Consider the following 23,817-nt stretch of genomic DNA (forward strand, 5'->3'; position numbering starts at 1 on the left):
AATCAGAAAATAAAGCATGTAGTTGAGAAAGAAAATTAATTGCTGTTGTTCATGTAATAATTATGTCTTGCATAAAGACATGGATACTAAGGTCACATTGAAAACCATTCTTTTCTTGTAGATTACTCTCAAACGAATAAGATTGAGGGGTTTTATTGTCTTTACAGTGTAAAAACCATTTCCCTTTGAAACCAAGACATTAGATTAAAAATGGTTCTTAAATTTGCCTCTTCCTGTAGTGACGTACACAACACTGTACAAAATAAAACTGTTATCATAAATATTACTAAATCAACCAAGTCATATGTTCAGCATTTATTTCTAAAAAAATCTGATTGACTTAGGTACCTCACAGACACCAGAAAACTTCTAATCCAGGATCCCAGCTGTTACATTTAACAGGAAATGTGGAACAAATGTCCTTAGCTTAAAAAGCAATGCAATAAAAGAATTACATTTTCAGTAATCCAGCAGCAAATATTCATTGCAATTGTAACATTAAATATATCAACTAGCTTTAGGTACAGTTAGAAAAGCCTTTTGGCAAATGCACATGCACTTCCCCTTTTCATCAGGGATCTATTTCTATTCTATCAAAGCCACCTTTGCTACAAATAGACATGCTCCTTTTAAGGTGGCACATTCTTTCTGAACGTGCACAAAGTAGCTGCAGAATAGCTGCATACAGCAGAACGTGAATTCTCTTCAGTTTTAGGAATCACAAAGCAAGTATTGCTGCTAGATGTCTTTATTTTCCTTTAACAAAATACACAAAGGCACAAAATTCACTTATATCTTGTCATTATAGTACAGGTATAAATAGTGCTTTGTATTCAAGTACAATCAAGTGCAGAGACTTCTTATATTTCATGTAAACACAAAACAGTTTTGCATGTAGGTGCCTCTGGTTCATCTGCAACGCAAACACCAAAGGAGATGCCATTTATCCAAGTGCCATTTAACTGAATTCTGTCAAGAAGTTAGACATGAATAATATTAACACCACTACATTGACACTTCCATATGCTGAAGTCAAATGTCGGATGACACTTTAGCTTGTAAACATCTGTGTATTAAACGTGTACTCAATCCATTTTAACAGGGCAGCATGAAAAAGCATCTTAAGTTCACTAGACCAAACCTACTAGGTCAATTGCCATCAGTAATTGCTCTTTATGTGTGACAGCTAAAGAGATGTCAAATTGTAAGTCACCCTTAGCAAAGCTTGTACTTTGAAGTTTTTAATACGCAAACTGAACAAGGGCTACAACTGTTAGACTTCAACCCACTACACATTCTATGTGTTAACTTAAAGAGACATGCTGAATTTACAATACCAACCTCTACACATAGCTTTGACACACTGTGGCAGTTGAGGCAGTTCAAGCCCAAGCAAGATTTTTAAGTTGTACCATTAAAAAAAGCTCACCTGAATAGTAACAACAGGCATGAACAAAGCTAAAAACTAGCTACAGAAGGCACTTGAAGTATTTTATTCTGCTTTTATTAAAGATTCTTCACTTTGTTCAGCTGAAGCAGACTCTGAAATAGCCTCTTCTGTTGTTGAAATGTTTTCTGCTTCTTCTTTTTCAACTTCTTCAGCTAACTTATCATTTAGATGCTCAGAACTTGGTGTATTGTCATCTGTGTCATTTGTCTCAACGAGCTGGGCCTCATCATCTTCAGATTCTGTGAAAAGAAAAATGACAAAATAGCCATTTCCAGAAATTAAGAGGCAGATAATATTATTAAAAAGAAATTAAACATTCTGCAATTGTATACAGGTTTTGACTAGTAACTGCTAGTAACCTAAAAACTTTGACTTTTCTAAGACGGTCACAGGTAAAACAATTAAAATTTAAGGGAAAAAATACAATGGAAAAGAGCTTAGCTCCCACTAAGAAAATACTATGTATTACTTGCATATGTTTGTCCTCAACAGAAGCCTTCTAAACTTGTTTACTAAAGTGAGATGTTAAAAACACAATGACAATTCAGTTTCCTTATCTTTGGTAATGTCAGTTTCACCAACTGTTTTACTTTTTTTTTTTTTATAGGGGTTCAATCTGTATACAAACTAAAACATTCTTCTTGATGGAAATGACTTTAAACATAAGGAGTCTGATAATCAGGGAAAAAAACCCAAACAAATATATCAAACCAGCCAATGAAAATTATTACATATTCTGTCTTCCCTGGGGTAGTGTAGGATGGCTGCACAGGAGTGAGTATACTTACTCTTCATCTAGGGTGGGAGTTTCTTTGATAACCAGCATATTTTTAAGATATGGAGCAGCACTGGTCCCAATTCCAACCTCTCAGGAAAACAGTGTCAGTCAAATGCCACATGTTCATGTTGATCAAAACATGCTGGGTAAACATCTCTGATTACGTAAAGTAATCAGACTGCCTCAGGCTGATACAGAATTCAAGCAGAGCTGAAAGTTTTAGAACCATTGCTCTGGTTTCTTGGCCCATGACTGAGTAGAAGAGCTGTTGCACAGCCCTGTCCAGCAGACCTTATATGAAAGCCATCTGTCATCAAGAACTGAAGCCCCCTCTTTCCACCCAAACCTCTACCTAGCTAGTTCCAGGCTTCATTTCAGACTGCTCAGAGCAGAGCAGCTTCTCCGTCGTTTTCTCAGACTTGATCTTTCATTTTAGCAAGTCTGTAGCTGACTCACCTCCTGATTCTTTCCCTGCTCTCTCAACCACAGGCTACTCAACGCCTGCCCTGGCTTCTTGTTACAAAATTTTTCAACCCTCCTATTTTTGCCCAAGCAAACTAACGTTCCCAGTTTTTTTCCAGGCCATCCCACTCTCTCCTCCTGCTCCCTAATTTCCATCTTGATCCCATCTCTGTCTGTGCTCAATCTTTATCTCCCAACTGTCAGTTTTCTTTCTGTCTCATCTCTGCATTTTTTTCTTCAGCCTCGAATTCTATGAATAAGTTTGTGCATTTTCCTGCTCCAATCCTTCCACACTTGAGTTACACTCCTTTATTGCCAGTCTTCAGGCTTGAGTCAAAGAAAGTAGAGACTGTTTTGCTCAGTCTGATCAGAGGGATGCCAAGCATTTATAACATCTTTGATGTAAAATCCAGGGACAATGACAGCCATCAGAAGAATCTTCTAATGGAAAGGAGAAAACCTGAAGAAATGCATATTCTAACTATATTCGGAAGAACGGGACAATGCTCTCATTTTTATATTCTACTAAAAGGTATGGAGACACTGCTTATTTGAACAAAAATTGTCAGGTATTTTATGACTTTTCCCTTCACTATGTTCTTGGGCGAACTAATTGAAACAAATACAAATTTGCATGGAAAATTTTGGTCTTATAATGCAGCCTGAGAAAGTTACAAGAAACTAAAGAGTAGGTCCCTTAAATGAGTAGCCAGGGCATTCAGAGTAAGTGATGCTAACTCCAACCACAAACATGATCAGTCTTCATTAAAAATATATAGTGATTCCATTTTAAACACAGCAATTACTGGAAAGCTTGCCTAAAGTCAACCTGATTTAAATAGTGCATGAATAAAGTCTTGGTAAGAGCAGTAGGCAGCAAGTGAAAGTTCCGACAATAAACTTTAAAAGATGACAAAAGAAAATTCAAGTGTTCTTGATGAGGAATACTTAATTCATCATTTAACCACAGAATGTAGCTTCACCCACATGATTTAAACAGCAAACACAGCCCTACACTTGCTGCATATTTAAGAGCTGCAACAATGCAACCTTAAAAATCCTGCTGCTGGCTACAGCAGCTTTTCCCCCCAACACTCCTGCTTAGTGCTTAGTACTTAGAAAGCATATGCACTACACACTGTAAGAAGTCAGCCACCCTTGCTCTTGCTGCAGAGAGTATTTTACTGAGTAACCAGAGAAATCATAATACTGCATCACTATTAAATTAAGTAGAAAATGCCTGTTAAGAGGGAATTCATAAAAATAGTGTAAGTGTTCTAAAATAAAGCTGCTTGTGCTTTCAAGCAGCTTTGAGACAAGTTTTCTTCACTACTACAGCTCCCCTTGAAGACAGATTTTCACATAGTGCCACATGTCTGAAGTGCCTTTAAAGAACATGTGTCTCACAGTAATCTGTTAATGGCTTTGGTGTCACAGAGAGCTATTGTGAAGTCTTTGAAACAAGTCAGATAATAGCACAGCATTCCCTCTACCCTTTATGTCCTACCAAAAAGGGAACTTATGTTGTCCAGCAAAACTGAACTATGGTTGACTGGAAACATAATACATTTTTAAATCAAAATAATTTGTTTACAAGTTATTAAAGTCAAGACTGACTTATGTCTGCTTGAGAAATCAAGTTCTAGACATATTAGTCCTTTGTCTTCCATCAGTTTTATTACTAGAAAAGGTTTCAGCAACACTTGCCCAAAGCCAAGCTCCATTTATGGTAGAACTCACCGTGAGCACACACTTGAAATGTCATTATTTCTGCAGAGATCATTACTGTGACCCCTTCAGTTGAACAAGCCAAGTTTCTGCATCTGCCTTTATAATGGAAACCCTTTCAAACACACTAGCAGTTCCTCTAGTCCAAGGATCCTTACAAGTGACAGTATTAAATAATCATAAAAATATTTGAGCAACTTGGTCAAGGAATTCCATACCAATCTAGAGACATCACACAAAGTAGTCCATGAAGTGCTGACCACTGCACTGAAGTCTGAAGTTCAAATCTTCATCTAATGAAGACCTCTAAACATCAGCACCAGACATTCAACATAAAACACTGATGCAGTAGATTTCTTTTTCAAATTTCTTTCAAAATACTGTGAAATGCTAAACCTGAATCAAGAATACAGCATAACAGTACTAAATAAAGGCAAGGTAAAACTAATCAAGAGGCTAAAAGTGCTTCCTGTTGGCTCTTTCAGTATGATCCAAACACTGATACATTTAAGATAAGTACATAAGAGAACCAACTTTGATTCCCTCCTTTGATGGGAGGAGGAGGGAATCAAAATCAAGCCATTTATGGGTAAGGTAAGAAAAGAGCTGAAGTTCATTGCTTCCCTCTGGTACTAAAATTTCCTAAATTCATCTGCTGAATAAGGAAGCATGATGTTTGCCCCAGTAATCTGCACCAGACTGACAGCTGATGACTCCATTTTCCAGAAGTTTAAAACAAAGTTCCAAAGTTCAGTGCCAATGGCACTCCCCATAAGCATTCTTCAGATCTCTTATCCACAGGAATTGCATATAACATGCCTGTCACTACATGAGCACACAACTGGAAAAAAAGATTCAGCTTCATGCTCTACCCATTAGCTAAAGTAGCTGACTGGTAAAAAATATTTATAGCATTTCTTTACCACATTATTTTGCTGTTTCCTTGAGCTATACAACTATGGTACAAATGAATTACAGATAAGAGTTGTACTCCCCTGTGTTGCCAGCATTGTGGTGAAGTTGGTTTCCTGATGTTAATGTTTGTCTACATGTGTTAGTGAAGATATATTCTGTATTCTTGCTATGACAGCAGCTAATGGTGAATAAAAACCTTCCCCAGAGCTCTACCTTAATGATAGCTTCATACCTTAAAACTTACAATCAAGGAATGTGTTCATTTATTAGTAAAACCCAACTGCATGTAAGCAGTTATGTTTCATACTAGAGTTCCAGTGGAAAAAGTGATTTAGTGAAAATGTTTTCTCATTCAGAAGAGATTCCTTTGTGGCAAGTCACAGGCAGGCACTGGCCTCCTCTAAATCAAAAAGACATTTCTCAGAGCTATGTAAAGTACTAAGATATCCTCTGTTTCTGACTGCTTAGTAATTATCAAAACAAAATGGTTTGTATCATCCATAGCAGAAAAGATCTGCCATTTAACATTAAAAACCAAAAGTCTGTATACCACTTACTTATTTCTTATGATTCTTGTGCAAAATCTTACCATATACTTTCTATCAGGAAAAGACAACTGGACAATGAGCCTCACAGCTGTTTCTCTTCCTGCTCTTTTTAAATAAAGCAGCACATTAATACAAGACCACATCAGTAATTTTTTTAAACCAAATAATTTTCATTGTTAAAGGTAAATTGGTAAAATCATATTTACTGCAATAAATCCATCCTATTTTTCTGCTGAAATGTTTGATAAAATTCTGCTTCCATAAAAAGCAACTTCTCACAGTTTTCATTCCTACATCTGAAATGGTTAATTCCAATCTCACAGTAATTCTTCAGATTTTACATTTTTTATAACATCTATAGACTGACTCAGCAGCTCAGACCCATTATAGGCATAGTTTCATAATAATTTCTTTCAATGATAATATCAGATTAATTAGCAAGCACATCTCCTTACCTCTCTCTAACAACCTGCAGTAATGGAAAATATTCAAAAACCTGTGAGGCACATGCCTCCAAGAGCTGAGGATCCCTCTTGAAGGACCTCTCTACTTGAGTCAGACAGAAGAAAACAAGCACACTTAAAGGTCCCAGTAACAAAGTATGCCTTTTTCTGAAATAATCTTTTTAGTTCCAAAGTCCAAGAAACTGCCCTCCCCTTGCTAAAAAAATGACACTGGGATTTTAAGGGCAAATGAGATTTTCACTGTCTCAGTTTCATCCATTTGATTTCAGTCTTACTTTCATGCCAGTAACAGCACTTCTTACTGAGGTAAGAGTGCACTACGGTACAGGAAAAGAAACCAAGTTTTCACTACAGTGCACCCTCATGAGACCACTGCCACCATTAAATAGGAGTTCCCTACTGGTTTTGTGCAGCCTTCTCATGCCAGAAAGTAACACCCAATGCTTTTTTGTACTCCTGTTAAAAATAATCCCGCAGAAGCACTCCATGACACTCTGACAGTTTCCTACACTTGCTGTGTTTCCAGCCTGAACCTCAGGGCTGCACATTGATAGTTTTCCTCCAGGATCCCTGCTTAAACTAATGTAAAGCCCCATCAAGCACTCAACAGCACATCTAAATGGAGATCCTCTGGTCTGAAATTATGATTTCTGGAGTCTCTTAAAAGACTGCATCTTCCTGTTGGCTGTACACCAGATGCCTGCTGTATCTGTAGACTATAAAATGTCTCAAAAGGAACTATGTTAAATTAAAATTGACAGTTTGTCTTTGAACTACCTGAAATTAAACAAGGCAGTTTTACTAGATTTTCCTGCCCTGAGGAAAAGAGCAAAAGGAACAAAGGCAGAAATTCCAACACACCTCAATCAAATGACCTGCCAAACACAGTGAAAGTTAACTACTTTGGGACATACTCCCTCCTTAACTATTTCTGTAATTTACAGTGCCTTTTCTATCTGTTTGTCAGTAACACTAGAGTGAAAAAATTTGTTATACCATCATTTGCACAAGGTAATGATAAATACAAAGAAATTTTAGGGTACAGGAAAGACACTACTATCAACAACCTAAGCTAGGAGCAGAGACAAGAACTGAAAAAAAAATATAAACTACACTTGTTACGAAGTCAGAATAAACTGTACTATTTCCATTAGAATGGGCCAACAACAACCATCTAGACCAACTGCTTACCCAACTGGGGGTTGATGAAAAGCTAAAGCATCTTAAGGGCATTGACCAAATGCCTTTAACACTGACAGACTTTGTTCACAGATCACCTTACCAGGAGCCCTGTTGGAGCAGTGTTAGAGTACTTCAGCTGTTCTCATTCTCACCAGAAAACATAGCTCAATAGAGAGCTAGATGACAGTGAATTTCATTAGACATTTGGAAAAGAGCAGACTTCCTGAGATTAGTACTTACCTTTTGTCTGTTGAGTCTCCTGGGGCCTTCTCTCTCTGGGTTCTAGAGGCTCAGTTTCAGATCGCAATTCTGTAGTTTGCCTTTTTTCAAAACTGAAGTCTGGAAGTCGTGGAGCTTGAGGTCTAGTTTTTCTTGCAGGATTCAGGAAGTAGCAGTAGGCACATCTAAATGCTACACCACAAAGTACACCCAGTAAGCAGCCTCACTAATTAACTTCACATTTCACCTTTTTCCTACACTATATTCTGATGGTTTAAAATACTAAAACCAAATTTACATTAGTTGTTCTCTGTAAGTCCTTTTTCCAATTCAGCAGACATTTGGTTTTTACAAACCTGCTTGCTTTCAGCTCTGCTGAACTGAGTACTGCCCAACACTGTGAAAGATTTAACCACAATGAACAAAATAATGCAATTCAGTAGCACCAGATGTTACCACATGGTGTTGTTCTATTCTTTCCTATAAAAGAATTAAGTTGGCAGATTACTTCTTTCCCCAAACCTTCAGACACCACTTTCCTCACACTCTGATGTTAGGAAGTGTTGGGAGATGTTAGGAATTCCACAAGGTATGTCTCACTCTGCTTTCTGAGGAGCATTCTGCTCCAGTGGTGCTTAATTAAGAAAAAGCAGTTTTGTTTTGCAAAAGTACTGGACACCATTTATTACTTGAAATAACTCTTTTTGTCCTCCCCACTCTCACCAAGGCAGTTTCTGGTACAGTTGAGTTGTGAACTCATAAGAACTAAGATAACATATAGACCACTTATCTTTGGTTTCATAGGAAACATTTAGCTTATTCTTACAATGCAGTATATTTGCTCATAAAAATAAACAAAACAAAATGAAATATAAGATTTATCTAGAAATCCCTAGTTTCTGAAGTATCAGGCTTACACTTGTGGTAGAAAGCAGGCAATATACAACATCTGTGTTCAATAAAGAGCTGTGTCTGTCTTAAGTTATTGTCAGCTATAAATTCACATATAGGCCCCTAGGGCTTGTTCCCACTCTTTTTCCAGTACGTCCCCAAGATCTTCTTGCAAAAGGAAAATTTAGTTTAAGTTCTGGTAAGAGAGGCACACTTTAATGTCAGATAGTTTCTCAACATAAAACCCTTCTGAGAACCATTCATAGCCAGTAGCAACGTTCAGGGATGTATTGGAGGAAGCTTATTTCTACTGAATAGTTTTCTACACATAAAATCCATGACCTGAAGGTCGCAATAAAGTACTTCTCCAAGTCTTGAAGTAAATCTTAAAAAACAGAGTAATAAGTTCCTAAAAAATGTTCCCACATGAAGTGGTACTTCACAATGCTAGCTAAGTACTCAGCTGCCACCAAAATGAACTATGATACATGTTTGTTATGAAACATTAGCAAAGTAACACAGTCTAAAACAGATTAGCTCTTACCTATGTATTCAAACTCCTCCTTCAAAGCCATACCATTGTGAGAAAAACATTGCTGACATATAAGGGCATACCTAGAAAACACAAATAATATATAGTAACATACCTTCAAGTAATAGCACACTGAAGGGAGATGTATTTTACCTCACATATTGACTAATACCTTAAACCTTTTCTTCCAAAAGGTCATTTCCACAATGAAATTATTAACCTTGAAAGCAAACTAAATCTGTAGATTAAATAATACCTTTTGAAGTTGCTTCAACCACAGTGAAATAGTCTCAGCTATACTTTAACTACAGTTCAACATATTTTTAGTATCATTAGTGTCTGAAAATAACATCCAAATTAAGCTTTTATTTCATTAGAATACAGTTAATATGAAAAGTAACCATAGTAAACATATTAAGTTCTGATATGTTTGGACAGTTGTGAAGGCAACCTGAAAGACATTTATAACAGATATAAAACTAAAGTGCTGAGGCAAATGTTTTCTCTTTTTTTAGTTCAAAATATAAATCATTCACATACATGAGCACAGATCTCTCTTTGTATCACACAGCTAATATTACTCAGAACAGAGGTTAGGTTGGCCCAAATATTACCAGTTTCCCTGCAAAGATATTTCAAGTGAAGCATTGAGAAAAAGCCATTTCTCAATTATGAAAATTTTGGACAAATTCACTTACAACTCTTTCAACCTTGACATGGCTTAAACAAGAAGATTAGGAAGCTTCCTTTCCCCCATGTGTTTAGGTATTTCTTAAAGAACATTTACCTGTTCTGAGGACCATCACCAACCAAATATTCAATAACCCTATCCACAACTCCTCTTTCTCGAGGAAGAACAGGTCTTGCCAAAGGGGGGCCTGGAGGATGAAGACCTAGAACATGAATTATATCAAAATTATTTTCCACTGTATAAATATGTATTATATTTTGTTGTGTGTGCTAGTGTAACAAAATAATTACATCTACTTAATATACATGGATATATTTCTTAGTCCACTAAGAAAGCTGTAAGATTCTTCAACCCACAATAGTTCAAAATTCTTCTGCTGCTCCTTTACCTTATAATTTTATTAAATCACTCAATTTTCACACCTTGGACATGTAATTAAATTTATAATTTCTAAAGAACTTAACATATCAATAGTATTTACTTGTTAACAAATAGAGGCTCTTTAAGAAAGGACAAATTAACTAAGTTATCTTCTTATACACTCAACTCTGCAAATTTACCCTTGTAGTTTACACCAATAAATCTGTCAAAATCAATGGCAACAGAAGAAGAATAGAGATCAGGGAAACCTGGTGTGCTGGAAGGTATCCTGCCCATGCCCATCAGCATGGTGGTTTCAAAGAGATTATCTTTAAGATCCCTTAAAATCCAAACCATTCTGTGATTTTATGAAGATGTCACCACAGAAACAACCCCTGTGTTTCTGTGTAATTACTATACCACATGAGCATACCCTCAGTGTGCACTGAGTCTATACATTAAACCTGTCCTGTTTGTCATTTTGGTAATCCCACATCTAATGACAAGTTGGATGCTTTTAGATTTATGCTTAATGGAAGAAGACAGAAGGCCTATAAAGATACTATTTTTCCCATGTATTTAACAAACTACTACCAAAATGAAACTCCTTAAAAAGCAGGTAAGAGCCATGGTTGGTTCTTTTTCACCTCTTTTTCACCTCTACCTCTAGAGCAGTTAAACCAGGACACCAGCTTCTCTTTCCACAAAGTTTTAAAACATCTAGTCCATTGTACAAGACCACTGTAAACTACCAATTTCCATTTCTATAGCTTTGAGTTCTTATGTCTACTTTCTCTTGCAGCCTTAAAACAGAGTAAGCTAGGCCTAATGTCAGAAACTCCAGTCTGAGCCTTCCAATGCAACCATTCAAGTAACAAAGTATGGAGAGGAAACATTTTACATTTAAGCACGGGAAGTATTACATTACAGTATTTTCAACAAACAGTCCTAAGTGTAAGATAATGCAGCACTTGGGGGAAGAGAGGGGAACACTTAAAACCTAGTCCCATAAGACCTTTATGAATTACATTCAAAGTCCACAAAACTAACGAAACAATGTTTGAGTAGGACAATGAACCAGTCTTTCAGAACTCTCCAACTGGAACAAAATGGTTCAGCTTCAAGCCACTCCAAGACAAAATTGTGACTCCTTACAAATAAGACTTGGTTTAAACCATTGACAAATTTACTTTTAAAAATACAAAAGTCCTATGCAAGCTCAAGATAGCTAAGAAGGTTAGACAAAAAAAAGAAATCAGTGAGTATTAGCAGGTTTCATCCTGAGATGTGCAAACTAAGTATACGTATTTCATGGAAATTAAATACTGAAGGTGCAAAAAGAAACCAGTGTTTTCTCTGAGAAGAGTTCTGGCTTATAGCTATTCTCATTCCATCCAGTAAAAACAAAAAATGAGAAACATCTTGGCATAAAAGAAAGCCTTTAGTGACTACAGAAGTCAGCCAACAATTCTCTTTTCAATTTGCTGTATGTTTCCAGTATTCTTCTTGAGGTATGTTTCACAGAACCCCCCCATAACGACCAATAAACAAAGAGGAAGCTAAAGGGTAACACAAACTAAAATCACTGTCTCAATATACAAAAGTAAAACAGATTAAACACACTGTCTAAAAATGCCAAATAGGATTTTTTAAAAATTCAAACAAAGGACAACTAAGAGAGTATAGTTTGTTGGTATGTTGAATTAATTCAGAAGGCCATTTAATTGAAAGATATTGTGTCAAAAACAGTTGACTTCAAGCTTTTCAGGATTGTTTAGATTTCATTTTCTTATAGCAACTTAGCCAGGGACAGGATCAGGTCCTGCACAGTCCTAGCTTCCAGCACCTAGATAAACACAGACATAGAAGTAACATGTGCCTCCTAAGCAGAGCATTCACACAATAGGCCGAGTAGGAAGGGACCCATCTCAATCGTTGAGTCCAATTCCTGGCCCTGCACAGGACACCCCCAAAATCACACCATGTACCTGAGAGCACATTCCAAATTCTTCTTCAACTCTGTCAGGCTTGGTGCTGTGACCACTTCCGTGGGGAGCCCATGCCAGGGCTCTGGGTGAAAAACCTTTCCTGATACCCAACCTAAACCTCCCCAGCTCAGCTTTGGCCATTTCTTTGGGCCCTGTCACTGGCCACCAGAGTGAAGAGATCAGTGCCTACCCCTTGCTTCCCTTCACGAGGCTGTTGAAGACCACAGTGAGGTCTCCCCTCCCCTGTCCTTCAGGCTGAACAAATCAAGTATCTCCGCCACTCCCTGTAAATCTTCAACTCCGGACCAGGAGGCAAAGACAACACAGCAAGTCTTACTATTGAATAACTTGATCCAGGATGGGCTTCATGTTTAAAAAGCACTAAAAGTAACTGCCAGCAAATTACCATTTCAAACCTCCCACCTTTTTAATCTTCACAGATAGAAACAACAAATGAAAAAGTAACTAAGGGCAGAATGTACTACTTTGTGGTAAACCTCATGTTCAATGCCACATACAGCTAACTTCCATCCTCTATGGCAAATGTTAAACATTGTAGGAATCAAATAGTATCAGCAATGCCCTCTTGTAGTGCTACACATAGAACAAGACTAATCCTGACATTAAGGCTGTACTATTTCTAACAGCTCATCTTTCAAGACACATCTTGTCAATATTGGATATTTGACCTAAACAGACTGTCCTAATCTTTAGGAGAACAAGAAAACTCATTCAGAAAATACTGCCATTTACAACCCATCACTTAAGTACAAAAAAATCCATACTCAACAAAAATGTTTTTAAAATAGGCCTTATTTTCACAACAAGAGAAATTAATTCAGGGGAGAAGAATCAGTGAATGCATTTCCAAGTTATCCCTGCATTCTGTCCACAAGTAGGAACCTAGACCAAGAAAACTGTCCCAGAGGCAAGATGGAATAAATTCAGTGCAATATAAACTGTATTCTGCTAAAGCTGTCCAATGTAGAGGTCAGGCAAAATTAATTTCCTACAGCTTTACAAAAACCTGAAAGATCCAATATTTCCATCAAAAAAGGCTGATACAATCTTCAATAAAATTAAAGCCCTAGGATAATTTTTTAATACCTGGTTTACACTCAAATGTTAACTTGGGCCTTTATTCAGAAGATCAAGTTTTCATATAACTTGTAAATCACCAATAAATGAAGTTTCCAAAAGTCAATAACCAAAGCAAAAATTAAATAAAGTAGAATGAAACATCACAACACATTCCATCAACAACTTCAATTACCTTCCTACTAATAACTCAAAGCAACCATGTTGGTTCTCATGCTGTTATGGACAACAGTAATTAATACAAACATCAAAAGCAATCATTGTAGAAAGACTGGTCACTTTTGCAAAGCTTGGCAAACTCTCAACTACCTGCTGGTTATTAATTTTCAAACATATGGGAGCTCTGTGGTAATACACGTTAAATTGATTCTCCCCTACAAAATATAGTATAATGAAAATGAATTATTAATCTTCTCTAAAATAGAGATAATTAGGCTATTCATATTTGTTGCAGGCCAAGCATTAACTCAGATGCCATATTGTTCTTATAGATATTGAATTTATGAATTTTTCACTACAGCTACATGACTGAGATTTTATATGCCTCGAAGGTTTGGGGAAATTCAAGAAAAAAGAGGGCTTCCATATTAACTGACAATTGCAGTGGCTCCCATTTTAATCTATGGCAAAGTAACATGTTAGGTCAAAATTCCAGTTATTTAGTGGGGGAAAAATGCCTGTAAGGCATTATCACAAACACAACATTAAAAATTTTAAATCACAAATATTGGCAACTGTCCTTTCAAACAAGTCAGTTACTTTATTTTCCTTCTTCCTCTAAAACATTTATGCAGTAAAGGCTGAATTTCATCCAGCTTATTCAACGTGCCTGAATCTTCCCCTAAGAATTAAGCTATTATACAGCTAATACTTTATTCTACAGTCAGCTTCCTTAAAAAGGAGCATGCAATTTTAAACTCATTATGGAATTTTTTGTAATTAGATACCAGTAAATGTGGTTTGCAACCAAATGACCAATTTCCTGGTGCAAGAAGCTAATTTCTGGTACTTCATGATAATCAAGACTTACTAATAACTTGCCTTTACAGTTCACTTCAGGGATAAAAACAAATTTAGCAGCTTCCTAACACAGGTAAAGAATTACTAACATCAAATAAGGCTTAATGGACTCTACAGAGAAGAGAGATCGCAACTTTCCATGACAAGTTTATTCCACTACACTAAGCAACAGGAAAAGGTATTTTAACATTCAGCTTCCCAGGAGCTTAGAGAGCAGGTGTCAATATATTATCCACAGCTCTATTTTTTGATTCTATCATGGAAGTTAGTAAAGAAGGACAAACAGTAAGATTTCAGTAATTTCAAGTTAAAATCAGGAACACAAGGCAGAGAAAAATATTCTTGATCCCTGTATATAAAGAACTACCCCAAGTTAAACTGGTGCCCATGAGATTCTTGGCAAGTTGTGCCCCTTCTATTTTCAAGACAGCATTTCATCTCCTTTCTTGCCTTGTGATCCAACTTGTCAAACATCCCACAAAGAATCAAAGGCCTGGCACAAACCCACACACAGCTTTACCACCCACAAGGAAAATGAGAATGGTGCTGCCCACCCAAAATTCTCAAATTTTGCAATCCTTCCAATACAATTTAGTTCATATTCTATTTATTAAAAGTCCATCCCATCTGAACACCAAATAGGAAACCAAGGGGAAAACATATTCAGGATATAAAAACAAATTTTAAAGACTACCAGATTTCAACCTGTTGCTAAACTCTGTACTCTTGTACTGAAGCAGCAATGCCATTTTAGTATTCAGCTACAACACAGACAACTTTTCTGTCGTATTTGGTATTCCACACTTTAATCTATGAGCATAGGCTGCATGACTATACCTTCTAGAGTAAAAATTTAAATAAATGTCAAGATCCATGTTAAAAAAAATATGTGCAGGGTTTAGTGAGAAGCATGAATGTATTCTGAAAGTGTTCTCCTCTGCACCTGATTTATACAAGCATAGAGCTCTTCTAAACTAAGAACATAAAAAGGTATGCTATATTGTTGACTACAGAATACTGCAAAGTTTTATTGCCATTTAAACAAAGAAGCCATAACAGTTAAATGAGCTCAGGCAATAGGTTTCAGCATCAAAAGGTGCCAGCTGTAAAGAGTTATGGCTAATTGAATATGGAACTCCTGCTTAATCAGATAACTGCTCTGCTATTTCCAAATGAAATGCCATTTCCATACTGTCTGAAAATGGCCTCTTTTATTGGTAACCAGAGAAAACAATATAAACTGTAAATAACATTAAGTGCTGTGTTTACCCATTCCAGGCACTGAAGTAGCAGGGGATCCAGGGCGCCGTGGTAAAACATTGGGCTGCAAGGATGGCGCAGCAGCTCTTTCCGGGAGCCCGCTCGGAGCTGGGCTCTCTCTCTGCAGGTTAGGAGGTGCTGGAACAGGGGACTTTGGGGAGCCTTGTTTAGGAGTTGCAGGTGGGGGTGTAGAAGCATTTCTTTGAGCTGCAGTCCTCTGACGGATTTCTGACAAGAATATATACATACTAAATTTAATATCTAGCACAAGCAAGATATTAGTAAAAGTGCATTAATATTGTTATAACAACAAATTACAGAATCAAAGAAAACCAAGAAACTAAACATCATCAGCTGAGCATGTCATAGAAGTAAATACCACACAGAAGTAAATACCAGATAGAATACTGTATTTCAATTATCCTAACTGCTAAATACTTTGGGCAAAATTCTTCTAAAAGGAAATTAGAGAACAGAATCACAAAGTATCTGCTAAGGCAGAACATTGGACATACAACCAGCTAGACTCAAACCACAATGTATAGAATTGACTACTTTTTACTCCATGGCTTAAAAATGCTTTCAAGTATTTAGCTTTCCATGGGACCAAAACTATTCATTCAGTACCTAATACGCTCAGGTTACATGCCCAGAGTTATGAAAAAAAAAAAAAAAAACAGATGGGATAAATCAAACCATTCTAAAACCAGAAGAAAAGGAAATGCTACATTCAGGTGATATAGTTTCACTGACTTGTTTCAGTAACCCCATTATCAAACCATCTGCATGGATTCCCACAAAGCAAGATGGGGCTCTGCCAGAACATGTCCCTGCTTTTACCTCTTCTCACACCACTACTATTAAATCACAATCATTAAAAACTTAATGTATTTCCTCAGTTGTTCTTACATGAAGCCAACTATCACCAGAGTAACATACCATGGTTTGAGTGTTGTAATAGTCATGGCAAGCCTGAGGTTCACACACTATTGCAACAAATCAAACAGAAATGTAACCATTGCTTTAGATATTTACATGGTTCACAAGATTAGTCTGTACAGGGACACCCCAATAACACCCACACCTAAGGCTGTAATACCCTACAGAGTTAGTGTATAGCACCATGTCACTTTAAACCACTTGCATGTCTTCCTCCACAACACATGGAATTTAACACTACATTTGGACTTTAAAATCACTTCCACGAGTCTCAAGATTAGAGAGATTTTATCTGCTGACCTTGTGTCAGGCTGGAAGAGTTTAGATGCTTAGCAGGCAGTTTCCAGGTCCAGTAGCAATCAGCCACTGCAAGATGGGTGTGCTGAGTCTGAAGGAAGGATCCCTGTCCCCAAAAGTACAACAGCAGCATGCTAAGCTCCTGCTGTGGGTGGAGGAGGTGAGCATGCTATGTCAGCTGGCACCAGCTAAGAAAAGCTGCTATCACTGAAGCACTAGGTCAAATGTAAAGTTCTGTGGGAATACAGCCAATCTAGTGCCATGAAAATTGCTAAATACATAGGCTATGGACCTGCCTACTTATCTGTACATATAAATAGGATTAATACTCAACAGAAGAAAGAATTAAAAATTCTTTGGAATCACTACTTTAAAAACTACACATTTAAAAACTACAGCCTTACTAAAAACCCATCTAGTTAAGTTTCCTACAAAGCAGAACAAAGCACTACTTTTGCCCTGCCACATCATGTGCATGGCTGCATTACTTCACACAACTTCATCATCCAAATTACATTAGTCAATGAGTCTGAAGGTTCTGTATTTTAACTTGATTTTATCAAGTCTGTTGGCCCCCTCACTATTTCAGCTGTTCAGAATCTGGAAACTGGGATTAATTGGTGTGGTAGTTCCAGAAATTCCATCAGCATTTCCTTGGTGACTTGCTTCTGATTTGAAAACTGCTCCTGTATTGAGAGTTTTATATGAAGTAAGAATTCATTTATGATGAACCTCCCCATTCACAGGTCTTCAAGATCTTTTTGTGAGAGCCATAAGCAGTAACCTTTCAAGTTTTACTACACTAGGATAACTGCATTTTCTCTATGCCATCTGACCAACAGGCGTGGCCCATCTCCAAATACAAAATATTGATTAAAACCCATGATTTATAGTCAAGTTTGTGTTATGGTTTCCAGTCGTGTTCGTTTCCAAATTCAAGCTAAAAGGTATGTGATTTCTCAAGGAAAAATCTCAGGTCCATATATGTACAAAAAATGAGTGATAAATATAAAGCATAATTCCACTTGCTCTAAGATCATTTTAAACATCTGTAAAGACAACTTAATTCATTCTTTTTCCATTACAAAACCCTCTTTATTATTGTTTTACATGGAAAAATGTGCAAGACCATTACTATAAATTCTGCTTATGGATGTTACTTTTACATTTTGAAGGCTGTCTTTCTATGTCATGTGGTTTAAACATATTAATTAAGAGTACTGAGTCTGCTTCAATAGGTCATAGCTACATTCACATTTATTCTGAGCCCATAATACATTATTTCTAAGCAATTTCCATGCCTTCTGAAAGAGCTTTGCCCCTTTTGCCTATTCCTTCTGAAGGGTCATTTTGGCAAGTCTTCTTTAAACTACTTTCCATTAAAAAGATACTGCTACTTTAATGACTCTTTCCCCATATTTTTGTTCCTATAAAGATGCTGAACCAGTACTTTACAGTAAGTATTAGAGAGTTATGCTTCAGCAGTTTTAGTTTCATTACAGAGTTAAGAATGCAAAACTCATTGCTAGTTTCCACAAAATATTGGGTTATTTACAATGCCTTTTTCCCCCCCTTTACTTAGACGTTCACTTGGCTTTCATTCTGTTCTGTGATTCATACTTAAGAGAACTTGCCAACATGCTGCTGCTCCCCAAGGAAGAGAAGTCACCACAATCTGCATTATGAGAAAGTGAGAAACACTCTTCTTGGCACAACCAAAAGCCCATCCATTCCAGTATTGCCTTTCATAGAGTGGCTGTACATGTTATGCAGTAACACACAAACCTGAATTTCTGATGCTTACATTCCTGAGACCAGACCCAGGATCCATAAATGCATTGTCATGGACAAGGTATAGCCCTGTCTCATCATTTTAGTAACACATACAGACCCTTTTCACCCATGAAATTAACTCCCTTAATTCCTGCTCTGCACATCCACAATAACAGCCCTAATACTCTTCTGAAGTAACTGAATATGATCTATATATTTCTCAAATTGCCTCAAGATGCAATGTGTTAAAAATGAGCCTTTTGCAAAGTTCTAGATTTCCATAATTCCAAGTTGCACAACTTAGCTAAGAAACATGTTCATTGACCTCAACACTAACACAATTTACAGCTACTGCTGATGTAGTTTTAATGAAGTTTTGACATTTTCCAAGGATTTTCCTCAGTAATTTTATTTGTGTATCCAAAAGCCAACAGCATGAAGACAGATCAACAGCTTAAAAATAGAACTTTTATTCTCCAAACACACTACAGTTCAAATTCTGCAGTTACCAGCATTGGACACCTCAGACATAAGCAGACACATGACTTTAAAGGTATCTACTCATCTCATGATTCAGTATGAGCTTAAAGACTATTACACTACTGCAATGCTGAGGCACTGACAGGTTTCATGTTTCCAAGTGTAACTATTTTATTTTTTCCTCACTTCAAAACACCTTGATTTTTGTAGAGAAGAACACATTCCTTTCAGAGAGCACTACACTACACTGCAGGTCAATATATAGTTTACATAACTTGTTGGCTTTAGCACTGAAGACCAGCCAAGCATTTTCTTCCTTCCTCCTCATGCCTATATCCATCCCACAGCCTGCAACCATCTTTTATTACATTATTTTTAATTCAGGTCACAGAGTAATCTCATTTACAATACACCCCTGCTAACAGTCATAGTAAATGAAAGAGCAGGCACCAACAACAGGATATTGCCGATAAATACTGAAATTATACACTTACCCATTTTCCTCTATGGCCAAAGTATTAAAGTATACATTCATTAACAGTACCCCTCAAAAAACATTTCTGAACAGATAAAATTGCACTTACATTTTCAAATTCCTTTCCTTCTGTATTTTGGGATGTCTTTTATGCCAAACACAAGACTGACCTAAATCATCTGTTAAAACTACCATTACTTATTTCAGCAGCTCATGTCAAAATCACAAAAACTGCAAGAAGAGCTAAACACACAGGAAAATTGGGCTACTACCAGTTTTTTTCCTGAGAATCAACTATTATGCAATACTGATGAAACCTTTGTACCAATTAGTATGATGTGCAAGCTTTCATTTCAACCAGTAAAAACCACACAAACCTTTCACCAGCTGCCTCATACACAACATTGTCCAACTTGATTATGTATCAGTTATTGTTTATCATCTTTTCAAAAAGACTCCACTACAGAGCTCAAGAAAATGAGTTCTGTTGCTTGGCTAGCTTGTGTCCAAAGCAAGCAAAGAGAAGACCAGGGAAACTTTAATGTTAACTACTAACAGGTATTTTATTATTCCAAACCACTAATTCTACCACATACTACATACACCAAATTATACCACAACCACATAAAGTCATCTAGTTACAGTAAGTTATATACTGCACAGAACAGAAGCTAATACTCATTTTTGGCAGATATTTAGTGTGAACAGCAATAAGCTAGTAGGTTTTTTGATAGCTAAAAATTGAAGTAATTACTTCATATTAGAAGAGCTATCTGGTAAGTAAACTTTATTTGGAAATTAAGTCTCCATAATTTCACAAGCCAAAGGCAAGCACAGCTTGTCCCTCTTGAACTATAACACACCTCCAAATTAGAACAGTCTGATTAACCACTCAAATGAGGACAAAAAGCTGCACCAAATCCAAATTCAATGTGTTAGAGAACAGAAAGGAAAAAAGAAAATTGTGCTGCATATGAACAAATTTACATTGACTCATAGAATCACTTAGGTTGGAAAAGACCTTTTAAGATCATAAAATCCAACTATAAGCCATGACAATTTATAAAATTTATTTTCCAAAATCCTTTCCAAAGCTAAACTACACTTTCATTCAGGATCAAGCAAGAATGCCCATGCACCCCAAAAAGCTGAATCTCTTTGAAAGAGAATTATACATTTTCTCAGTTGTGTCCCCACTTAGAGGTTATTGGTTCACACCATGACAGTCTCAGAGAGCACTCTTTGCAAATGAAACTGTTCTAAAAGATTCCTTCACCAAGCCCATGAGACTAATTTACAGCTAGCTCTAAATAAAAAGTTCTAAGCAGAGATAGTGTGGGCCAACTGCTCAGCAACAAGTGTTTCACATATCTGTTCACACCACACTCATTAATGTAGACCCCAGCCTACAGTGACTGGCTCTCAGAAATAATTCTAGCTCTCTCAGAACCTCTCCCTTCCAGCCCTTCTATTAACAGTCAAGACACAAATCAACACAACACAGCATAGGCTGGATCCAACTGATCTGCTTTTGCCTGACTGGATCAAAAGCAGGGGCACTACACTTTGGAAACCCAAACATGCACAAGACTAATTAACAGACACTGACCAACTCACTTCTCACCAATGCTCCTTACACAGCCTGGGCAGAGGGGAAAAGATCAGTCATGCACCACCTCCTAAGGAGTTTCAAAACTGGTGCTGCTCTCTCTTCATAAAGCCAGTGACTAAAGACTTACCACTGACTAATTTATAGCTAATTATCTGTAGATTTCTATATAGAAACACATTTCCAGGCAGTTCCATCCCCTGGTCAATTTTACTTGCATTCTGCAAACAGATCTGCCACCCTACTACAGAACTACTGGAGCGATTTCTAACATAGCTCAAGAAGGATGAATGTTATAAAGAGTTTAAAAACAGCCAAAACCAGACTACTACACATTACAGGTATAGCAGAAAATTCTTGGCAACCACCCACAAGCTGTATTAAGGCAGAGAAAAGAACAGGGTGTCAGAATGGCCCTTCAGCCTGAACAAAACTATGAATGCTGCAGAAATGGAGCATGGGAAAGACAGGTAACTTGAGCAAACTTGAAAAAAAAGCTGTTGTGTCTAAGACAACAAAACCACTATTGAGGTACTGCACTGCAACTATTCACTGTCAATGCCAACAAGTAAGGATAGCTTTAAAATATTTTCATGGCCATTTGAAGCTAAGCAAGATTAACAAAACAGCGGATTTGATGATGCAGTTTATCAACATCTTTGTTAATAAACCTAGGTGCTCTGCACTGAACAAGTACAACGAGTGAAAAAGAGGAAAAATAGAATTTTGGTTACCCACAAGAGTTAAACACAAAGTTGACAATTCTAATACTGAATTCTAAAGCAATCTGCATTTTATGAAGAACTATGCGTATCAGATTCTGCAGTTTATTTTGAGCATCAGCCCTTTCAGGTTATAAACAAGTTAATGACAAAGATTGGTCTTAAATGTGAGTACAATCCTCAGTATTAGAGTACCAGGCAGCCTTTACACTGTGCTCATACAAGCATTTTCAGTTTAACTACAGCATATTACACACAACCTTAACAAAAATTAATAGTTGTCTGTCTGCATAAATATTTGCAAAAATACCACATTTTTAATGCAAGCATTCTACTGTGTGTGAGATCTGTCTAGTTTTGAAACTTGTGTGGGCAATCTAGAAACAAGGCTTCCTTAAAACACATTCAAGCTTTTCTATTTTATTTTCTTTAACGGCACCTTTAAATGGAACAATGTAAACCAGTAAAGTACTGTCCATTCTTTGCAACTAGAAAGTAGCTGAATTATGCACCAGCTTCTTATTCCTCTCTGGGCACCAAATAGATGTAGCTTAAGCACTGCATTAGGAAAGGTCTAACTAGCCATAAATAGAAACACAATTGAAAAGCTAAGTCAATGAATATTACACAAGAGTTGAACACACCTTAGTATTCTAGAAAAATTGCAAGTATGCCACAAGAAATTAATTTTCTCTCAGCTTTAACATCAAGCAGCATTAAATAGCCTGCTGCTAGAACATCAGGCTTTAGTAACAGATCCCTTGCCTGAAAAATACAGAACAGTAACGGGCATAGCCTAATGAACAGTCTATTAACCCTAAATAAAGGTCAATTGATCTACAAATTTTATCATGGACAGACTTCTAGACTAGAAATTGCTGTGAAAGATGAGTATCTATGCTAAAGAGCACCCATTTTACAGGGCTATTACCTTGTCCAGGTCTTGGGGTTGCAGATGTTCCAGCAGATGGTAGTTCAGTCTCCTGCCAATTAATGATAAATAACATTATCTGAATGCTCAGCTCCATAGTACCTTTCATATTACATCAGTATCAATAACAAGACTCACCTTTGCACTTGATTCTGGATCAAACCTTTCAAGGATTAGTTTAGCATTCTTATATGTTTCCTTTTCCATTACTTCCTCAAGCTGGAAACAGAAAGGTTCCACACATCAATAGATAATTTTCCCAAGTATTTCCCCCCACCACAGCCTCCCATTTACAAGCATCCTATCAACGATACCAAAAGGCAAAGCTCATCTGTGAACCAGTAACATTTTCAGATACCTGAGGATTTGCTGTATTCAATGGAAAATAAATTTTGCTTTCAAAAATAGTTTCCAAACTCTAATGGACTACTTGTACTTAACAGCTTTATTGCAAGGAAACACCAAATATTGCTAATTGTTTACATATAATGAGGAGAATAATTACAAGCACCAACTTCAATAATGGAATGTGCAAAAATCTATCAGCCATCATTATTGGAAGTTATTAGACATGACAAGCAAATGACAGGCAATTCCTTAGATTTATTTCCTCATAGCACTTAATGCTATTAATTTAAGGAAGGTCGTTAGCCAAGTGCTTTACAGAATAAAGTCCCTGTGCCAATTAACTGCTGTCAGCATCGATTTTAGATTATTTATTAGCAGAAGCAATTAGCTTGCTGCAAATGCTGTGAAAACTCACTAACTAGAGAACAGCCATGGAATTTGCTCAAATGACTTTAAAGGCTGGATCTACATCTTTACAGCAATCCAAACTGCTTTTCAGAAAAAAGGAACACGTTAAGAATTTAAATAAAAAAATTTACTGAGAACTATGCATACTTTAGGGAGTGTAATTAAAGCACTTCATTATTACAGCGTTTTATTTACAATGCACTCAAGTGGCTTTATAGCTAATACATGGGCTTAATTAAAAAAAGTAAT

General features: G+C 36.7%; 1 protein-coding gene across 4 annotated transcripts in view; it reads right to left on the minus strand.

Annotated features, from left to right (window-relative positions):
- Positions 1-300: 300 nt before the first annotated feature.
- LNPK (lunapark, ER junction formation factor) overlaps positions 301-23,817 on the minus strand; it is a 41,900-nt gene continuing 18,383 nt past the window's right edge. For all 4 annotated transcript variants that reach the window (XM_030241786.2, XM_030241785.2, XM_050976851.1 and 1 more), the window contains exons 7-13: positions 22,951-23,031; positions 22,813-22,864; positions 15,596-15,814; positions 9,957-10,062; positions 9,182-9,252; positions 7,768-7,938; positions 301-1,689 (exon numbers count right to left, since the gene is read on the minus strand). In XM_030241786.2, the coding sequence (XP_030097646.1) occupies positions 1,493-1,689; positions 7,768-7,938; positions 9,182-9,252; positions 9,957-10,062; positions 15,596-15,814; positions 22,813-22,864; positions 22,951-23,031 (897 nt within the window). In that variant the 3' untranslated portion in view covers positions 301-1,492. The remainder of the gene's footprint in view (positions 1,690-7,767; positions 7,939-9,181; positions 9,253-9,956; positions 10,063-15,595; positions 15,815-22,812; positions 22,865-22,950; positions 23,032-23,817) is intronic.

The sequence above is a fragment of the Serinus canaria genome, chromosome 7 (assembly GCF_022539315.1).
Source record: "Serinus canaria isolate serCan28SL12 chromosome 7, serCan2020, whole genome shotgun sequence".
NCBI lineage: Eukaryota > Metazoa > Chordata > Aves > Passeriformes > Fringillidae > Serinus > Serinus canaria.